The 19,733-nt window shown below is 39.6% G+C and overlaps 1 protein-coding gene across 2 annotated transcripts in view; it reads left to right on the forward strand.

The window, feature by feature from the left end:
- The first annotated feature begins 2,601 nt into the window (after positions 1-2,601).
- The window catches only part of INTS6 (integrator complex subunit 6), a 107,968-nt gene continuing 90,836 nt past the window's right edge, over positions 2,602-19,733 (forward strand). For both annotated transcript variants that reach the window (XR_003568635.1, XM_027856899.1), the window contains exons 1-3: positions 2,602-2,855; positions 3,239-3,316; positions 4,222-4,371. Coding sequence is in view for 1 of the 2 variants with exons in the window: in XM_027856899.1 (XP_027712700.1) it covers positions 2,745-2,855; positions 3,239-3,316; positions 4,222-4,371 (339 nt within the window). In the remaining variant the exon portion in view is untranslated. The remainder of the gene's footprint in view (positions 2,856-3,238; positions 3,317-4,221; positions 4,372-19,733) is intronic.

The raw sequence follows: 19,733 nt of genomic DNA on the forward strand, positions 1-19,733 counted from the left end.
TTATACTGATGTCTGGTTTTTGAACCAGTGTATCTCACCTTGTTCACTCTGACCTCCTTTACCAATATATTGACATTTTTTGCTTGTTTTTTTTAAAAAATATCTCCACTTCTGTAGCTCTTAACATTGTAGGTTTTAAGAGGGACAGACATCTTTTGAGGATGGGGAAAGATTAAGATAAATGGCTTCTATGATTCTAAACTGTAGAATTTGGATTCTGGATTTTATGCTCATAATATAGCTATAGCATATCACAATGCAAATTCACAATGAGAAGGCCCTTATCACCTACACATAATTTTTAGTCATTTCTCAGAATGATCTCCACATGGCCTACATTCTGCACTGGGTTGTGAAGAAAGTGCCTTGTAAATCTCAAACTATATAAATGAGCTATTATTATTCCAACAAAATTGAATTTCTTGCTATTCCCTAATCTCATTCAATACTTTCATAACTATGTGCTTTTGCTCATATCCTATCTCATGTCTGAGACTAACTCTATCCCTTAGGCCCATAGCTGAAATCCTTCAAGACTCAGGAACCACCTCTGCCATGAAACTTTCTCAGATAGACCCCTCGAGAAATGGTCTCATAGACTTGAACCCCTCCTTTGTACTAAGTCACATTCATCTGTATTATAGTTAGTTATAGTATCATCTTCTCCACCTGATTCTAAAGTCCTTGAGGGAAAGTCTAATTTTTATTTCATCTTTGTACAGTTCACAATCAGAATGGTGCAGTACATATACAGATGCTTGACAAATGGTTAAGGAGCTCCATTTTAAATTAACAAAATAGTTGAGGGCCAAATCTTAGAGAGATTGGGAAAAAAAATTTAAGTACTAAAGCTTCTATTTAAAACAAAAAAAGAGGTGCCACAAAGATTAGGTTGAAATTTTAACGCAATTCTGTGATATTGTTGGGAAAATTTTCTTTGTTGTTTCTCGATAGCAAGAATTTTTGAGTTGTAGTATATACAAAAATATCCCCAAAATATCACCATTGAAAGGTCAGATTTCCGTACGGGGGACTTTGGTTAAGGGTTTTTCTTCGGTGAGATTTGGGGCAGGCCGTTATTACCTGGAGGACGAGAAACGGGACCCATTTGGCCAGCTGGCTCTCCCTTACGGTATTTGGGGCAAGTGTGTGCACTACTGTTCTTGGAAGGTGGGAGGCCGAGGCAGGCCTGGGGAGCCTCTCCCCCACCAGGTAAGCAAGGCAGCCCACCAAGCGGGGAGGTACGAAATCCAGTTCGGCCATTAAGCTCCCCCCTTACCTACCCCGCTCCCTCTGGGCGTGGGGGCACAGGGGCGCTAGGCTTGGCACCTTTCCCCACAGGGATGTTTACCGCACACAATAGGGCGACTCTACGAGAGTCAGCCCCCCAAACCTTCCCGACGGGGCCTGGCCCCACCTCGCTGGGGCGAGCTCCCCGACGCCAGCCCGGAGCCCCCGGCTCCATCCGGGTGTCTGGCCCCCTCGACGGGCACGGGGCGCCTGAAGAGAAAGAGCAGGGCCCGGGGCGTAGACTGATGGCTGGTCACAAACAAGCCCCGCGATCCCCTCCCCCAGGCCCGGGATCCGCCTGCCGCTGGGGCCCGGCCCTGGGGAGCCTGACTCCTCCCGCGACAGCGGCAGTTGCCCTGCCCCCCCCTTCCCTGTGTGCCTGCCCCGCTCCGCTCCCCCCCTCGTCACCCGCCTCCCAGGGCCGCCCGGGCTGCGCTCAGGGAAGGGGGAGGGGTTGAGGTAGGCTCAGCCCAGCCTCCATTTTCCCCCGACCCCCATCACCTCCAACAGCCAAGGAGAGAAGCCGCCTGGCCCCGCCGCGCAGGCTCACATCCCTGGCCGGCCCCAGCGCGCCTCCCCTCCCCCACCCGGCCTCCCCTTTCCGCCCCTTTCCGCCCCTTCCCGAAGCCCGCCTCCGCGCCTGCCCACCAGCCCGCTTGCTCTCTCGCTAGCTCTCGCGCGCACCCGGGCACCTCGCCTCCGCGCGTGCTCAATAACTGTCCCCCGAGCCGACCGTCCCACTTCCCCCGCCCCTCTGCTGTTTGAATATTCTAATGAGGGAACAGTCTACAGCCTATGGAAGAGCGGGGCGGCGCGTCACATGACACGGGGACGTGTCAGGGGGGCGGAGCCCGAGCAGCCCCTGCCCGAGTTAAAACCGGAGTGTGAGAGAGAAAAGCGCTTCAGTAGCGAGAGGGGCCGAGAAAGTGGTGACACCGCCGGGGAGCGGGGGGAGTCCCTGAAACTTCTCCCAACAGCCCCAGGGCCAATTTCCCCCCCCCTCAGCCCAACCCCCTCTTCGCCAGCTCCCAAGTCCCCACTCCCTGCGCCGGGGGTGGGGTGGGGAGCCAGGCCCGTCTCCCGCTGGGACACACACAGGGGCCGGGAGCGGGGACGGGACCCCCGAGGCGGGTGGACGGACGGACGGACGGGCAGGCAGGCGGACAGACAGACGGCCGGGCGCCCGGCCCAGCAGGCAGGCAGAAGGAGGTGGGGGTCTGGAGGGGCGGCCGGGGGCGAGGGGAGTTTCCTCTCAACTATCAAGGGGAGAAACTCCCCTCAGCCGGAGGAGAGACCCCGACCGTGTTTTCCTCCCGGGGGCCGCGCTCCCCCGCCCCACGTAGCGGCGGCCGCTGCTGCCGCCGCCTCCACCTCCTCCACCAGCTCCACCACCACCACCATCTCCTCCTCCTCTTCCTCCACCACCTCGGGCCCCGGTGTCCCCGGCCAGCACTATGCCCATCTTACTGTTCCTGATAGACACGTCCGCCTCTATGAACCAGCGCAGCCATCTGGGCACCACCTACCTGGACACGGCCAAAGGCGCGGTAGAGACCTTCATGAAGGTACCGACTGACCGAGCCCGGTGGCAAACACGGCCGGGGCGGACCCGGGGAGCGGACGAGGAAGGGGTGGGGGGGTGGCGAGGGTGTGGGGGAGACCCGGCTGCGGGAACAGTCAGGCGTGGGGACCCCCCCTCTCCCGCCACCACCGCGGGCGAGCGGGCGGGCGCTGGAGATCCGGGGTCGGGCGGGGGGCTCCGGGCACAGTCGGGAGCCGGAGAGTGTTGGGGGGGGGCGGGGTGGACCCTGCGTGTGTGCTGCACGGTGGGGAACCGGGTGTGCTCGGTTTGCCTGCGAAGATGCCCCGTAACCCAGGCTGTGTGCTTCCTTCCCCCTGCCCGCCCTGTTCTCTCTCTCTTCCCCCCCCTTCTCCCGCTTCCTCGCAGCTCCGTGCCCGGGATCCAGCCAGCAGAGGAGACAGGTATATGCTGGTCACTTTCGAAGAGCCTCCCTATGCTATTAAGGTAATAGCCCCCGCCCTCCCTGCCTCCTTCTCTCTCTTCGCTCTCTCGCCGGAGCCTTGCCTTGCCTTCCCTTCCTTATTCCTTCCTCTCTCGCCCTGCTCCCCCTCCCCCCTCCCCATTCACCCTTCATTATGCTCCCCTCCCCCATCCGCCGTGGCTTCGGGCCCTTTTCCCCCGTCGTTTTTTCTTCCCGTCTCTCGGCCCCCGCGCTCCCCCCCCTGCCCTCGATACTTCTGGGGCCGAGAGAAGAGGAGCGGCCGCGGCCGCGACCTCCTTCACGCCGCCCGGATCGCCCGGATCGGGCAGCCCGCGGCGGCGGCGGCGCTGCTATCAACATGGCCGACATTTCCCCCAGTGTGGTGTGAGCGGCAGCGGCAGCAAGGCACTGTGGGGGATATTTATTCAAGTTAGAGAAGTGACAGCGGCGGCGGCGGCAGCAACTCGAGCTCAAGTTTTGCATTAAAGGGAAATCGGGTCTCGAGCTGCTCCTAGGAACCTGCGTGTCCGCTCCGATCCCCGTCGGGCCGCGGCGGGGCACTGCCCGGGAGCCCGATGGAGCCCGCTTCTGTCTTTGGAAGTTTGGGGGGAGAGAGCAGGGAGCGCATCAGACCTTCTTTCCGAGAGAGAGCGTTCCGAAGCCGCAGCGCCCCAAATGAATGCCCCGGGGACGCGGTCCAGCCTTCCCTGGGGGGTTGGGGGTCGCATTCCTCCCGGCTCCAGGCAGAGGCCTGGGGAGGTGGGGAGGGTTTTGTTGGGTTTGCCCACTGGTGTGCTCGGTGAACAACTGAAACCGAGGCGTAAAGCAAGCAGAGCAGCTGTCTGGAGCAACCCACTGAGGGCTGTCCTTGTGTACCTGCCTGCCTTTCATAGTTGAAAAATAAACAATTCTGCATTTCTCTTTTCAGGCTGGATGGAAAGAAAACCACGCCACGTTTATGAATGAACTGAAAAACCTTCAAGCTGAAGGACTTACGACTCTTGGCCAATCCCTAAGGACAGCTTTTGATTTATTAAATTTAAATAGATTAGTAACTGGCATAGACAACTATGGGCAGGTAGGTTGAATGTTAAAGTGGGGAAACTAGTTCATTTTCCTTTTTTCTGAAGAAACAGTTCCAGTTCAAAGACTTCATAAGATAACATTTTAAATGTACCTACTCTCAAAGCAGATTTGACTGGGTGTGGAGGGGAACGAACATACACATGTTAGGGGCATCCTAAGAATAGTTTTGTCCCCTCATGTTCTTGAGGAAGCATTTGTTTTCGGAACTTCAGTTCCTTATTTAATAAGCTGACATTTTACTGCCCTAATACAGTTTAAGAATACTGAAATTAATTTGTGATTGAGAGAAGAAACATCTGTGTTAGGTCCTAATCTCACCTGCTTACTGTAGTGCTCTGCTGCAATCATGTGTACAACCATTGTGCGGACTCTGAGGCACAGGCATTATTAGGTGTTTAGTGGCTTTCTTCATTCTGTTAGTTAATAAAAGAAAAAAAAAAGATAGGGAGTCGGATCTCTCCTGCACCAGTGCTTATCCATTCCATGTATGTCACTTGTCTGAAGGCTGAGAAAAGTACACTCCCCTCTAAGTGCAGAAATCTCAAACAACCTCTTGAATACGTTAGAATTTCTAAACTTCTTTTTGAAGGATCCAGAATTGACTTCTACTGGTTTTAATGAGCTAAAATGTTAGGTCCAGAGGTCAAAAGGCTTTTGCTCTTTCCTAAGAGCTTTTTTTTTTTTTTTTTTTTGGTTAATATGAAAACATTCAACCCCTTGGGTTTCTCTGGAAGCTATGAAAGAACCCTTAACCCCTAAGTCCCTGTATTACAGCTGCTGCTCATCAATTTGAGGATCAGACAAGACCTTTTTTGGAGCCTGGCAACACCATTCTCTAATCAGCGTGATGGTTGGATATGGAGTAATCAAGTTGCTCCATTAAAACATTCCATGAGACTGCTGGCCTGAGAAATAAAAGATCTGCCTAAGACCCGAGAGGTTCAGTTGTTACCTGGAAGTGCATTCCACTCCTACCACAGGGATCTGTTAGAGTTAAATATCTGCCTTTGCTCCATTCAGCTCCCATGAACCATGACTGCCAGTTAGTAGGACTGTTCTCTCCCACTTTGCTTCTTACAAACTAAATTTGCTCTAGGAGAAGCAGCATACCTGAATTCAGTTGAGATAACTATATTTTTTAGTATCTCCATAGGGAAAAGTGATAAGCATTTATTACAAGGCTACTATGCTAATTAGTGAGAAGATCAACCTGAAAATGAATTTTGACAACATAGCCTTTGATGTCACGTACTGTTTCAGAATCCTTTCTTTACCTAGCTGTGTTAGTGTTGTCCTCTTGTATCTCTGTTTTTTCTTTTTATATCTGTTCTAGTCTAGTCTCTTCTCTGCTCCCCATCCCCAGCTTCCCAGTTCACTTTCTGCCAGCTCTCTTCAGTTAAAAACTCCTCTTTGGCCAGGGAGTTTGTAAGTTTGTCATTGGTGCTGTGAAAGGGTAATGGATTTTCTTTTTTGCTTTCTTATGTGGTAGTATATAAATAACATGCTCTTTCACGGACTCAATTCATCTAATTTGAATATATCACCCCCTGTTACAGGTTTTAAAGTTGTTAGTTTGTGAAAAACTATGAGATCTCTTATTCATCACATTTCATCAATTCAAATGATTAAGTTATTTGAATATTAAGTTTCTTGTATGTAAGAAATAGACTAATGGTGTGGAAGGACTTGTTCATTTTCTGTCTTTCTGTTTCCAGATAGAAACTTTTGACTGGAACACACTAGCATTTAAACTCAAACCTGATAAAAAGTTTTTGCAGTATGATGGTCCTGCTGAATATGACATAACTAGGATAGGGCAAGAACCCTTGAGGCGTTTCCAGTTTTGGCATGTCTGAATTTTATAGAGATATAGGGGATTGATGTAGTTGAGTACTACAGCTCTAGTCGTATTTTGAAGAATAAGTATGAATTTAGAGCGCTGAAGTGCTCGTACTTCAGCTGCTTCATCATGATGTGAAGGTCAGCTTGGCCTCAGCAGTAATGCCAGTTTGATCATAAGCTGTGGCAGGTCCTATCAAGCTTGAAAGACTTTTGACTGCTAGCCAAGTGATGGGACTATATTTCCAGTTTCTGAAAGCCATCCTTAAGTTCAGAGAGCCATCACTAGAAAGTTGGCCACTAAATGGTGAATTTTTTTTGTGCCACGTCAGCTCAAGAAGACAAACCTGATGAGGCTTTATAATACCCATCTAAGTTATGGAGGGTGTCTCCCTGTTGATGAAATGAATCCTGGAGTTTTGAACTAAGCTTGGATTTAAGTTTATATAAATGCTTTTAAGTGCTATACTGGTACAGGAAAAAATTAAGACATTTATATTCAAGTAGCTGAAAAAAATTTCTCAAATGAAAGCTTACATAATTGTCAATTTGAAGTAGTAATGAACTAAATAAAATAACCTCAAAAGATTCAGGTACATTTAAATCCTGATATAAATACTTAAGACTAGACAAGTAAAGTTTCTAGGTTTCCTTTTTGCCCAGGTACCTTTGTTATGCCTGAAGTCAAGTGGGCCCAAGGAAATTCTGAGGGACCTTTGTCAACCATGGAGAAATTCTAAGATTCTTGCAACTCTAGCAAATCTTAAATTAGGCGGGTGTATAAATAGTCTTAACTAGATAAAGTATGGGAAAATAATAAGTAAGCTGAGAGATCTTAGATGGTAAAGTCCATTATGAAATATTTTCTCATTCCTATATATCTGTTAAACTTCTGGTGTTTTACTTTTCTCTTTTTTTTTTTTTTTTTTGGCTAGGCAATGGAGTTAAGTGACTTGCTCAAGGTCACACAGCTAGTAAATGTTACGTGTCTGAGGCCAATTTGAACTCAGGTCCTCCAGGGCTGGTGCTCTGTTCACTGTGCCACCCAGCTGCCCATTTTACTTTTCTCTTAAACTGGATATACAAATGAATAGGATTTTGAGCTAGAAGAGATCTTTGGGATCATCTTTTTTCCAAGCTTATTTTACAGATGAGCAACATCGACCCCAAAATGAGCTGTGATGGTATCAGAATTCTAACGTGTTTTTGGATAACAAAGCCAGTGCTTGTATATGTGCACATATACATTCAAGCAAAAATGTGCTATAACTTAATGTGTGACTTGAACCAAAAAACTGCTGGAAAGTTTTTTTTCACCACTACTCATTTTGCCTTACTGGAAAATCTTTTAGTAAAACAAGTTAACAAGTAAAAAACAAATAAAACACCTTTTTTGGTGTTGACCATTGGCATAATCTGCAGACAAATATTATGGAATTGAAGCTATTAAGGGAAGGTGAAAGGTTTCTTGTTAATAGTCCCTGAAAACACGTCTGCCCAACCTTCTGCAATAATATGTACCAAGCACCACTACCATCCACAATTGAATGTACTCAATTAAAAAGTATTCAGTCAATCAGTGAATATATTTTTCAGTTCAGGTATTTTTCTCCAAATAGAAACTAGTGTGATATCCAAATTTTACTTGTCTAGTTATAGCGACATCTTAACTGAAAGTGTAATGACACTACATATACACTTAAGCATCTTACCATTAAATTACTTTTGGAGATCAATTTTAAACTAAAATATTAAAAAATATGCTTTCAAAGGATGCACTTTATATACGCCCATTAAAGATCTGAATGAATCTCTGCCTTTATGTATGAAATTAGGACATGTTTAAGTTAAAGTGTACTTTAGTTCCTAATTTTCCAGTTCCTTGTGTCCTTAGTTAGTGAAACATTGTAAAAAGAATTTCTAAGCTATATTTAGCTTTTCATCCTTTATTTTGAGGCTATTCTCATCTGAAACTTGACATTTTTATCTCTGACTTGCTGTCTTTTTTTCATTCCCTTAACTAGTGACATAAAATTAGTGTGTTCATATGGCATGTAAAATATGCCTGCATAACTATTACACTATTAAAAGGGTAATGCTTACCCTTTATTCAATGGGTAATTTTAAAAATTAATGTGTTTTGTAGTGGATGGAGTCTCTGGTCAGCCTTGGAAATGGGATGACCCAGGTTCAAATTTTACCTCTAATCCATATTGTAGGAAATCTTTAACCTCACTTTGTATCCAAGAAGCTCTCATTACTACATAAATTATAGGTGCATCCTCGGTGGAGGAAGTTTGTTCACTGTAGAAATTACAGGTCATTTTTAAAAAAAATTACTTTTTATAAGCTTTGATAGCCCTATTTTTTTATATGAACCAATTATAATCTTGAATGCCTAGTTATTTTAATTGTTCAAGCATTTAGTTGAAGATTGAAACCAGATTATTCAGGCTATATGTGTATAATGTGGAATTCCATTTTAAAATTCAGCCATTTGAAGGAAAAAAGGGACATCTGTATGTGCCTGGTGCCTTCATTGCCTAAAAATGCCTTTTTATTATTGCAATATTAATTTTTCCATTTGTTGATGAAGTGATGGAATTTAGAGTACTCAAGTAGGATACTTAAGTAGAATTACTTCATTTAAACATTTTATTCTCCAGTTTGATATAAAAATCCATTTAAATGATGGATAATTTTATCTCTTCTTATTCATGAAATTTAACTTGGAGAAGTATCCACTCCTGTCAATGTACCTTCCTTTTTTGAAGTATTTAAAGTCTGTATTTTTTTTTTCTGCAGCCTTTTTCCCATAAGGAAATAAACTGGAGACAATCAAATATTCTCTATTCACGAAAAGAGTTTAAGCTATTAGTGTAATGGTGAATAGATCTCTCTATCCCTGTACCTTTTCACTGCCCTTAACACAGTTATTTTTCTTGCTTTATACAGCTGCATAAATTTCTCCAGAATTAATTTTTGCCCTAGAATGTGGGTTTTCCTGCTGCTAGTAGTTTGGTATAGTGAGAAGCATGGTGCCCATGGGCTTTGGAGGTTGGATTATTGCTCCAACTTTAATTGATTTGTATGACTTTAGCCAACTTACTTAATTAACCCTTCTGTTTCTCAGTTTCATCCACTATAAAATGGAGATGATGCTGCCTGCTCTACTTAGCTCATCAGGTTGTTGTGAGAACCATGGGAGAATTTGAATTTAATTCAGATTATAAAATGCTTTACAGATGAAAGGCAGGATGGTAGATTTAGAAGAGGAGGGATTTTTGAGATCATCTCCAACCCCCTCATCTCACGTATGTATGAAGAAACTAAGGCTCAACAAGAGGAGGACACTTTGGCTAGTAGTTGAGCTGGGATTTCACGCAGTCCTTCTAATTGCAAAACTGACATACTTGGGTCATTAAGGTAAAGCATAGAGGAATTCCTAGAGATCATCAGGCTGTATAGACAGACACTTTATTGCTACCAAATTTAGTTCCATTGCCAATCGGAAGTGGAAATCAGTGGTTATTTTTATAAATGATTTTGCCTGCTGGTTGTCTTTTTGTTTGTTTAAATTTATAAATAGCAGCAGTAAACACTTTCTGCTTTATGTACTGAAAAATAGTTCTACTACTGAATTGCATGATAGCACAAGTTTTTACCAAAGCTCTGTGCAATGTAGTAGTAATACACTGATTAAAAAGTGTGATCAAAGAAGTTTGTCATTTAAAAGCATGGAATAAAAGGGTTTTCCTGGTTTATTAAGAGCATATATATGTATATGCATGTATGTGGGTGGGTGTGTGTACATAGAAATGGTATCTTTTTTTTTTAAGATACATATTTTAGAGACTTTGTGTTGCAAAAATATGCTTTGCTTAATAGATGGTTAATGGTTTTCTTACTCAGGAGGGCCTCTAAGCACTTTTAACAACACATTGTTTAAAATGAGGTATGCTTGTAACAAAGATGAGATCTAAGCTTGTAATGGCTATGATAGTAGACTTACTGTTTCGTTTGTTCAGTCTTTCACTCCTGTCCAATTCTTGGTGTCCTCGTGGACCATAGCATGCTAGTACTGTCCACAGGGTTTTCTTTGTGAATATACTAGAATGGTTTGCCATTTCCTTCTCCATTACTATTTCTTACTATGAATAATTCCAAGGGAAGAGAGGTTATGTAATTAGGCACTGAAGTATTTAAAACTCAAGCTTGAAGGTCAAATGTTAAATTTTTTGAATGAAAATAAATAGAATATTCTGAAACATTTTTGGGGGGGGGATCAAGGTGTGATGAGAAATAGATAAAATCACTTGATATAAATTTTACATTTTAAGCTTTAGATATAGAAGTTTCTTGTACACTGTGTCTTGTAATTTGATCTCTATAGTTCAAATAACTCAACTAAACTTTTCATGATATGGAAATTACTTTGATTTTAGAGTATGGGCCTGGTTTTGGGGAGGGGGAAGGGAACAAATGCTCAGGTCATTTAACCTCATTATTGCCCATTGATATGTTGAAGCAATAATGCCTAACTTAAAATGAATGTAGAAGTTCCACACTTCACTGAAAAACCAGTGTTTTTCCAAGGAATTCTCTATGTTATTATGCTTATGGATTCTTAGAATTTGAGATCATTTATAGAGGATACAACCCCAGAGGTTGTGAATTTCTCATTTTAAGACTTGTGGATATTAGGTAAATTATATTTTTAATTGAAAGGCACAATTATAACATCTCTACAACTTTCTGTTGTGAAAGCAAAACATTTTTACTGAAAAAGTACTCATCCTTTATTAATTGCTTGGCTTGACTATTAACCTGTATTTAACATTTTAACTATTGTAGCACTATCAATTACATTTTTTTTACAAAGTAACATTCAATACAATTTTTTTTCTATTTTGGTTAAATTTTTTCAGTGAGGGTTCTTTGGAGGTGATTGTTACCATTTTGGTTTAAGATGTGTAGATAATCTTGAATTATGTTTTAAACATTTTAAGAGAACTTGGCATATGTGAAGGCATAATATAATTTTTTTTTAAATTTGGAAGTTATTAGCATCCCCATATTTCAGCAGAAACTGACAAACTTAACTTTCCCAAAGTTGTATGTTAAATAGAACAGCTGGATTTATGAATGATAACTCAAGGAGTTTGATATTTCATTTTCTTGGGAAAAAAAAAAAAAAAAAAGCCAAACCATTGCCTCTTTGAAATCCATACTATATTACGAGGTGATAACTCTGGATTATAGTGGTATTAGAACATTTTTTGTGTGTTTTGGCCTCAGAAGATAGTTTCCTTCATAGTATGTTAGATTTCATCACTGAGAAACCAAATTTGAAGTGCTTCCATGGGTATTGTTGAGTTCTTAATAGGATAAAAGGTCACTACTTGGAAGGTGTTTGTGAGAGTAGCAGAGCAGGACTCTCAGAAGATAGGATACATGTGAAAATGAGCCTCCCTCAGAAGCTGCTGAGCAGTGTCAGAAGGAATCCGGACGTGAACGTAGACTCTTGTCGTTTTAATCATGTATATTCAGGTCTTAGACACGATTTAGTCAAGGTGTTAAATTCTAACACTTCAAACTACTTTGCAAGTAAGTGATTTCATTTAAGACAGAAGTTTACAAGAGGTTTATACCTTGAGGCATCATTCTTGGTATCCATTATTAATTTGATAAGCCTCATATTCCTAGTTGTAGGTATGGTGTGCATGCCAGAATAACTGTCCCCCAAAATTTGAGTTCAAGTCAAAGACTTTGTTATTATAGTTACATAACTTTAAAAATCCTTTTTATCACGTAGCAGATACGAAGACATTCAGACATACGATTAGTAGATTAAAAAGTCTAGGAGCAGTAGCAGGAATGTAGTAGTGTGCTTTTCCTGTTGCTTCAGCATAGCCAAAGTGTTTGTTTCATGATAACTTTACCACCATATTTGTATATAGTCTTTAAACTATTTAAATGGATTAATTTACAAAATCAAAAGATGCTTTTTGTCCAGTGGATCTGTACCAGACCTCTCTGAGCTGAAAGAATATGAAAAAGATGAACTTCAGGGTTCCTTAAATTAAGTGGGGAAGCCCATGTGAAATGTGAAAAAAGGCTTTATGATCTTCCTTTTAAGAAACTTGGAAATTACAAGAAGTCTGTATATGTGCGAAACCACTTGAAAAGTATCTTGGAAATTGTTCCAGTTAGTAATAAATTATGTAACTAATGAATGATTAGACATACATGACTAATCCAGTGAATGGGAGGAAAAGATTCAGTTTTTGTGTCTTTAAGAGTCTTGAATTTTTGGGGGCCGCTACGTGGCACAATGGATAGAGCACCGGCCCTGAAGTCAGGAGGACCTGAGTTCAAATGTGATCTCAAACCAAACACTTGACACTCACCAGCTGTGTGACCCTGGGCAAGTGACTTAACCCCAATTGTCTAAAAAAGCAAAAAAAGGTCTTGAATTTTGGAAAGCTATATGTAAGAAAACTACAGTTATTAGATTGTCCTTTATATCAAAAATAAGCATTTTATGGTTTGCTTATCTGTATTCCTAGATCTGAGTTTTCTCAGAAATATTAGATACTACCTATGGTCAGAATAGATCATTGGTATAATTGAAATTTGATTCCTCAAAACAGTGCTCTTCTCTAGATTGTCTCGTTTGCAAAGTGTCTAAGTGTGTGAAGCATATTTATAAATATTGATTAAACCCTCTTACTAAACTTGATTTTGAAGTAGTCGTTTTCATCTACAGAATACTTATATCTCAATTTTGGAACCAATCATGCTTGTTTGATATAGGACCCCTGCACACTGACATAAATGTCTGTGTATGCATATACACATGTGCATGTATATACTTTTGTATATGTTAAGGGTATTTCAAAATTTAGATGAAGGTATAATGCCCTTGAAGGAAGTATTTTGATTTTGAAGGCAAGTTTTGAAAGGAGGATTATTTTACTACAGTTTTATAGCAAAGTTAGTGTTTGCTATAGGGGAGTATCATGGCATTTATGTAGGTTATCAGTTGTATGTAATAATAGTTTATGGAATAACTCAAATCCACATTACCTACTTGGTGATAAGAATTTGACTTCAAGGCTCTTGGGCACATTTCAAAGATAAAGTTGTTGAGTATGTTGCGGGGGGGGGGGGCAGGTTTCAGTGTTGTTTTAAGTACTATTTTCACTTTGAATGTTTCTTTTCAAAACATGACCCAGTTTAAGAGTTAATAATCCAGTAACCTATTCTGGTAATATTTGCCAAATTCTATGCTTGTGTGTTATGGATTGGGGAAAAACTATTATCAGTATTTCTTCTAAAATTAAAAATAAAAGAAATTGCATCACCACCAATTTTTAAAAATAGATTTTATATCAGTCTTGAATTTTTCCTTATGAAATCCCAGTTAGAATTTTTCCCTTCCTTTGTTTTTGTACTCCATAGTAATGTGTTTCAGTCGTGCCCTGCTCTTTGTGACTCCATTTGGGGTTTTCTTGGCAGATATACTGGTGTGGTTTGCCATTTCCTTCAGCTCATTTTGCAGATGAGAAACAGAGGCAAACAGGGTTAAGTGATTTGCCCAGGGTCATAGAGCTAGTAAGGCCGGATTTGAACTTGAGGCTTGCTACTCTTCAGGCCACGCCACTTATCTGTCCAACAACAACAATAATAATAATAATAGCTGATTACTGTATGGCACTTTAAGGATTACATACATATTTTGATGCTGAAAACAGTCCTGTGGGGATAGTGCAAGTATTTCCCTAGTTTTATGGAATCAGAATTGAGAATCAGAGTGGTTTATTGATTTGCCTGATGGTCACACGGTCATTAAGTGTCAGGAGAAAATTGAACCCCATGACTCTAACTCCTAAGTCCAGCTAGCTTTTCACTAGTATTACTTCTGTCTCCTGTGAGTCACACACATTCTTCTTTAATATAGTAAAAAATAATTGTGTAGGATTTCCCATCTCATACATATTACTCAGTTGTTCTGACTCAGTTGTTTCTTATGTAAGTTTGATGATTTTAAGTGAATAGATTTAGAAGGAAATTGCTTTTAAAATTTTAATTTTTTCACGTACCCTGTTGAGCCAATTGTGCTTGCCACCTTAATGCTATTACAGTGCTTAGTAATGAGACTAGTATTTGAGTTAAAGGTGCAGTTCAATCATAGTATTTTGTTTCTGTCAACATGGGCCTTCTATATTGTAAGTAGGTAATGTACAATGTAGATCAGTTTTTAATAACATCTTAAGTTGAGACACAGATTGAATCTGGTTTCTTGATACTTGTTTAGCTTCCCATGCCCATTGCAGATCTCTTTTTACTTTTTCCACTTTTTTTCCCCTGTCATTTTTAAGTCTTATTTTGTGTGATTTGTGTGTTCTTTCATGGTTTGGGTTCTTTTCAGTTTAGGATTGTCTATATACTTTGTTTCAATTTAACATTTTACAAGTATTTATACTTATGATTATTAATAACTTCATAAACAACATTTTATTTATCATACACTGATATTTTTCCAGTGTCAATCTGTCTGACTCCAGATTGGATGTCAGACCTGTTTGACTCCTAGTACTTTTTCATTTACTAGTAATCTGTAGTCTCTAGTATCTAATAATCTGTTCATTCTATGGTAATTGTATCCAAATCTATCAGAATTTAGTTTAAATTTAGAGTTATTTTAAATTGTTTCAAATTATTAGTCATTTTCATTCCTTTCCTTTGATGCATTAATACTAATGCTATCAATTATTGAATTTCCTACCATGTTTTTTTTTCACAGAGCCACGAATGATTCTTTAATCCTTCTTATACTTAGATTGTTTAATATTTGATCCATTATTTAAACAAAGTCCTGAATGTTACTTCTAGGACATTCTTTTAAGTGTGTGGCTCTCTTACCTATGTACTTCCCCCCCCCAATCCTGCATTTCCCCATGTCCTCCATCCCTTTTAGCCCACTCTTATCTAAAATGCTACTTCTAAAAGAAAACATTTCTGTACCAGAGAAAGGGATTCTAACCTAGATATTGATTGTTGTTCATTTAATATTCACTTGAAAGACATAGTAAATTGCTTAAATATATAAATTCTTAAATGTATTCTAACTACTTGGATTTCTAAACATTAACATTTTCTCTCTTCTCCCCTCTATTTTGAGTGAAAATTAAAATTTTAAAAGTCTTGATTTATTAAGACAAATTACTTAAAACTTAATCTTTAAGATTTCAAAGGATCATAGATTTAAAAATGAGAGGATTTGACAGGTTTGGGCCAGAAGCCCTCTGAGGGCTCTCTATTGCTTGGGGCAGTGAGAGAATAAGTGGTTTGTCAGGGGTCATGTGACATAAGCCTATCTATTTCAGAGTAGAATTTGAACCGAATTTGAACCTAAGATCCTCCTGACTTCAGGCTAGCTCTTGCTTCGCTGTACCATAGTACCTCTTACTGTAATTAAAACAATTTTTAGCAAAAACCAAAATTTAAAACCCTGAAACTTATTGAATATTGAGAAATGGTCTGTGCAAAAGAGTATTAGTCTTGGGAGATAGCATGAACACATACAGTGATTGTGTCTATTAGTTTTAATATTGTGTGTAATTGTTATGTTCTATGGCATTGACCTGCAATATGTTTGAATCCATGTAGTTAATTCTTCTGATTCCAAGGAAAAAAATGTTTTACTTAATAGTTTGATTTCTATATTGTTGCACTTTTCATGGACAGTCACATATTATTGGAAAGATAATATATTTGGAAATTGCTTTAGTTTTTCCTGAAATTAAAAACCAACATTTGTTAGGTAATATTTAATATGCTTGACAGTTTAATGGTATCTAATCTCTTTCCTTTTGTAGGGTAGTAGGAATGGGATGGATTAGAGATGATGAATGTAAATTTCTAAACCAAAGCTGTTTTTACAAAATGTTTTCTTGCTTAAAAAGTGAGTACTTCCAAGAGAACTACTAAATATTAAGTGTATGCATTTTCAAAAAATTTTTTTTAATTTAAAAGTTGTCAGATCAGCATGGTACAGTAGAAAGAGCATTGAGTTAGAGGCTGTGACGTAGAGGATCCTGTTTGAGTTTCCCATCTGATACTACCGTTGACTTTGTGAAAGTCATTTAACTGCTCTGAACCTCAGTTTCCTCCTCTGTAAATATAAAATTAAGGGGTTGAACTATATGACTGATCTCTGAGGACCCTTCTACTCGGGGAACTCTTTATCCTGGGATTCTGATATTTGTGTGTGTCGTAGAACCTTTTGAAAGTCTAGTGAAGCCTGTTGACCCTTTTTACAAAGGAAGCTCTGCTGAAATATGCAAAATAAAACATTCAACAAGATCATAGACTCCAGGTTAAAGAGCTCTTTCATATCCCTTTGAACAGTTTATTGATATGTTCCCTGGAATTTCTTTTTCTTCTTCCCCTACCCACTGGCCAACATGAATATCTTTTCTTCCACATAAGGCTTAGTCATCCACTTTGTCTTTTAGCATATCCAAATGAAATCATTATTGTTTAAAGATTTTTTTAATATTGTATATATGTCATACATATCAGATTTACATTACTTTTGTTTTGTTTCATTTTTCCATCCTGATTTCTTTCATAGGTAGAAATTGTTAGAGAATGTTTTCATTATCAGTTTGTCTTATATGAACCACAAAACAGTGATAAAATAGGGTGGTTTTTTTTTTTTAATAGTGTGTGAATTTAAATTTGTCTTGTAAATAGAATAGGTAGAAAAAAATTATCAGTGTTGTTCCTATGGATATACATAGGTAAAATGAATGAAATCAACATTTGTTTTTCTGCTTGTCTCATGGACATTATTGTTAACAGGAAAGTTATCAAAATATATATTTCTAGTAAGAATGAAGGATAAAAATTGTTATATGGTATGTATAGAATTTGTAGAAATGTGAGGAAACAGACCTAAAAACGCTTGTGATGGTTTATTTTTGTTGGTATTTTCTAGTTATTTTATCATTATACCAAAATCATGGGATCCTAGACTGAGAGCTGGAAAGGACCTAGAATTCATAATGCTTGTTTTGGGAGATAGTCATATACCCTCATTGTGCAGATTAGAAAACTGAGACCTGGAAGAGGTGTAAAGTATCTTGTTCAAAGTCACATGGGTTAAAAAATGGGTAGAGCTGGGATTTGAACCCACATCCTCTGACTCCAACCCCCTGTAGCCTTTTTAATTCTTATTGACCAAATGGAGTTTTCCTAATGATTCTAATAGTTGGCGTTTTTTCAGTTTAAAAGAGGTTACAGAAGTAATTTCTAATGCCTAAATGAAATACTGAAGCCTGTACTTTTGTAGATATTGAGAATTCTATGTGGAAAGCTAGTATAATTAGCAAAATGAGATAAAACTTGCAGTTTCATACTCTGTAATTCTCATCTTAAATATGTATTTACATAGCTTTGTAAACATGTTTCATAGATGTATGAGATCTGTTGGTGAGGTGGAAACTTGTCTGGAAGAGATGTTTTGTGATTAAAACAAAAACTTTTTAAAACATCAGAGACCTAATGCTAACTTCACTAAAGGAAGTGTGGGCTATTCCCTCTTATTATTTTGGATAAAGGAACCTACTTAGACATAGCAATTTGGGTAACTATTGAGTTCCTTTTTGATTCTTTGTCTTCTAAAATCAAAATGTAGTTATGAAGCAGAAATTATTGTGCTAATCCTTGACTGTCAACTGTGCCAGGGATTTAGATAGCTAAGGAGTATGCCTGTTGAATATGTTGGAATATCCTATTTAAAAAGTATTAGAAAAAAATCAAGGGGCAGCAGTTAGGCTGCTGTCTATGAATGATTTCTGGGGACTAACAGTAATGGCCAAGAAGCCCCCCTCCCCACCCCCCTGCCCCCACACAGCTGTAGATTAGACTGTTTGCTGAACCTAAAGTACGCAGGCTTGTAGGTCTGCTTCATAATCAGAGTAACTGAGTCGTACAGTTTAGATGCTCTGTTTAAGGAAAGAACCATCCCTTTATGTTCTTGGTTCATTAGCAGATTTGCTCATTAACTATTGCTTTAGAGTGTATGCTTATCATTAGCATTCTTATATTTTCTAACCCCTCTCTTACTTGTCCATTCAATAAGCTCTTTTGCTATGATGATGTAAAACAAAAGCATCCTTTCTTTATTTTCCTGATTCTTTTCAGTTATGACTTCTGTTGGCTTATAATAAATTGAGTATTATAAATAAGTAGTTAGAATTTCTAAATAAAAACTTGAAGTGAAAATGTTAGTGTGTATATATAGATATTTATATATGTATATATACATCTGTGTATATATTTTATGTCTATCTGTATATACAGTATATATCTATATAAAAATGACCTTAGAGATCATCTCGGACTGTGCCCTCCTTTGCATCTGCTTCTGGTTTCTGTGCTCTGCCAAATTGTATAAGGAATTAAAGCCTCAAGATTTAGTAATTAAATAAACCATAGAGTTTGACATGGAGGACTATGCATGCACCTCTTCATTATCTATTTTAGGCCAATAATAGTCTGAGTAATACATGGATAGTACAAGTCACATATTAAGTATTTACATGGTTTATGTAATACATTACAATATTGCACTGTCACCTGGGATTTTGTATACAACAAATAAATGAAGAATGAAGCCAAGCTGAAGATTTCACTCAGGAGGAACTGGAAACCTGTCTATCCAATTAAACACCCAACCTCTACTACCTTCTCATATAGGAGTTAGAGAGTATTATATCTTAGATTGATAAAAAGCACCAAAATTAGGTAGAGTTCTCGTAAGCTTGCCTATGTGTGGGTTACCTTTTTTGGGTGCAGGTAAACTAAGTATTTTGGTTTGAAAGACATTTTCCAATAGTTTATTCATAACCCCTCCTGCAATCATAGGGGTCTGGCTTGGAAAAATCAAACTCCTTTATTTTACACAAGAGGAAGCTGAAGCCTAGAGAGGTCGTGACTTGCACAAGATGACGTGTAATATGTAGCAGAGCCAGGATCAAGGGAATCTGAAATCTCATTTCAGGCCCTGTAGACTATAGGCTTCATCAGAGCAGGAAGGAACAATTCTGGACTGTTAACAGAAGAGCTAATGTGCTCGATGATGATATCCTTAAGGCTGAATGAAATCAAGGTTTGTTACGGATATGAATGGAAATGCTAGGTATTAGAAATTGACTGTGGGTCTAGATAAACTACTAAATAAGAACATTGGAAGTGGATCATCCTTTTCTAATTACTTTAAAAAATTTTTTTCTCCTGATATATTTTGTATACATCAGAGAAAAAACAAAGTGGCATTTGGTGATGAATTTTGAATAATAAAAGGGCAGTGTGAATTATATATAGAAACCTTGGCTGTGTGGCATAGTAGAATGAGAGCCAGAATTGGTCAGAATCTGGGTTTTAATTCTGCCCCCTGCTACTTAACACCTATGTGAAAATAATTTAAAAATACCACCCAAC

This window comes from Vombatus ursinus, unplaced genomic scaffold (assembly GCF_900497805.2).
Source record: "Vombatus ursinus unplaced genomic scaffold, bare-nosed wombat genome assembly UNPS02011700.1, whole genome shotgun sequence".
In the NCBI taxonomy this organism is placed as follows: Eukaryota; Metazoa; Chordata; class Mammalia; order Diprotodontia; family Vombatidae; genus Vombatus; species Vombatus ursinus.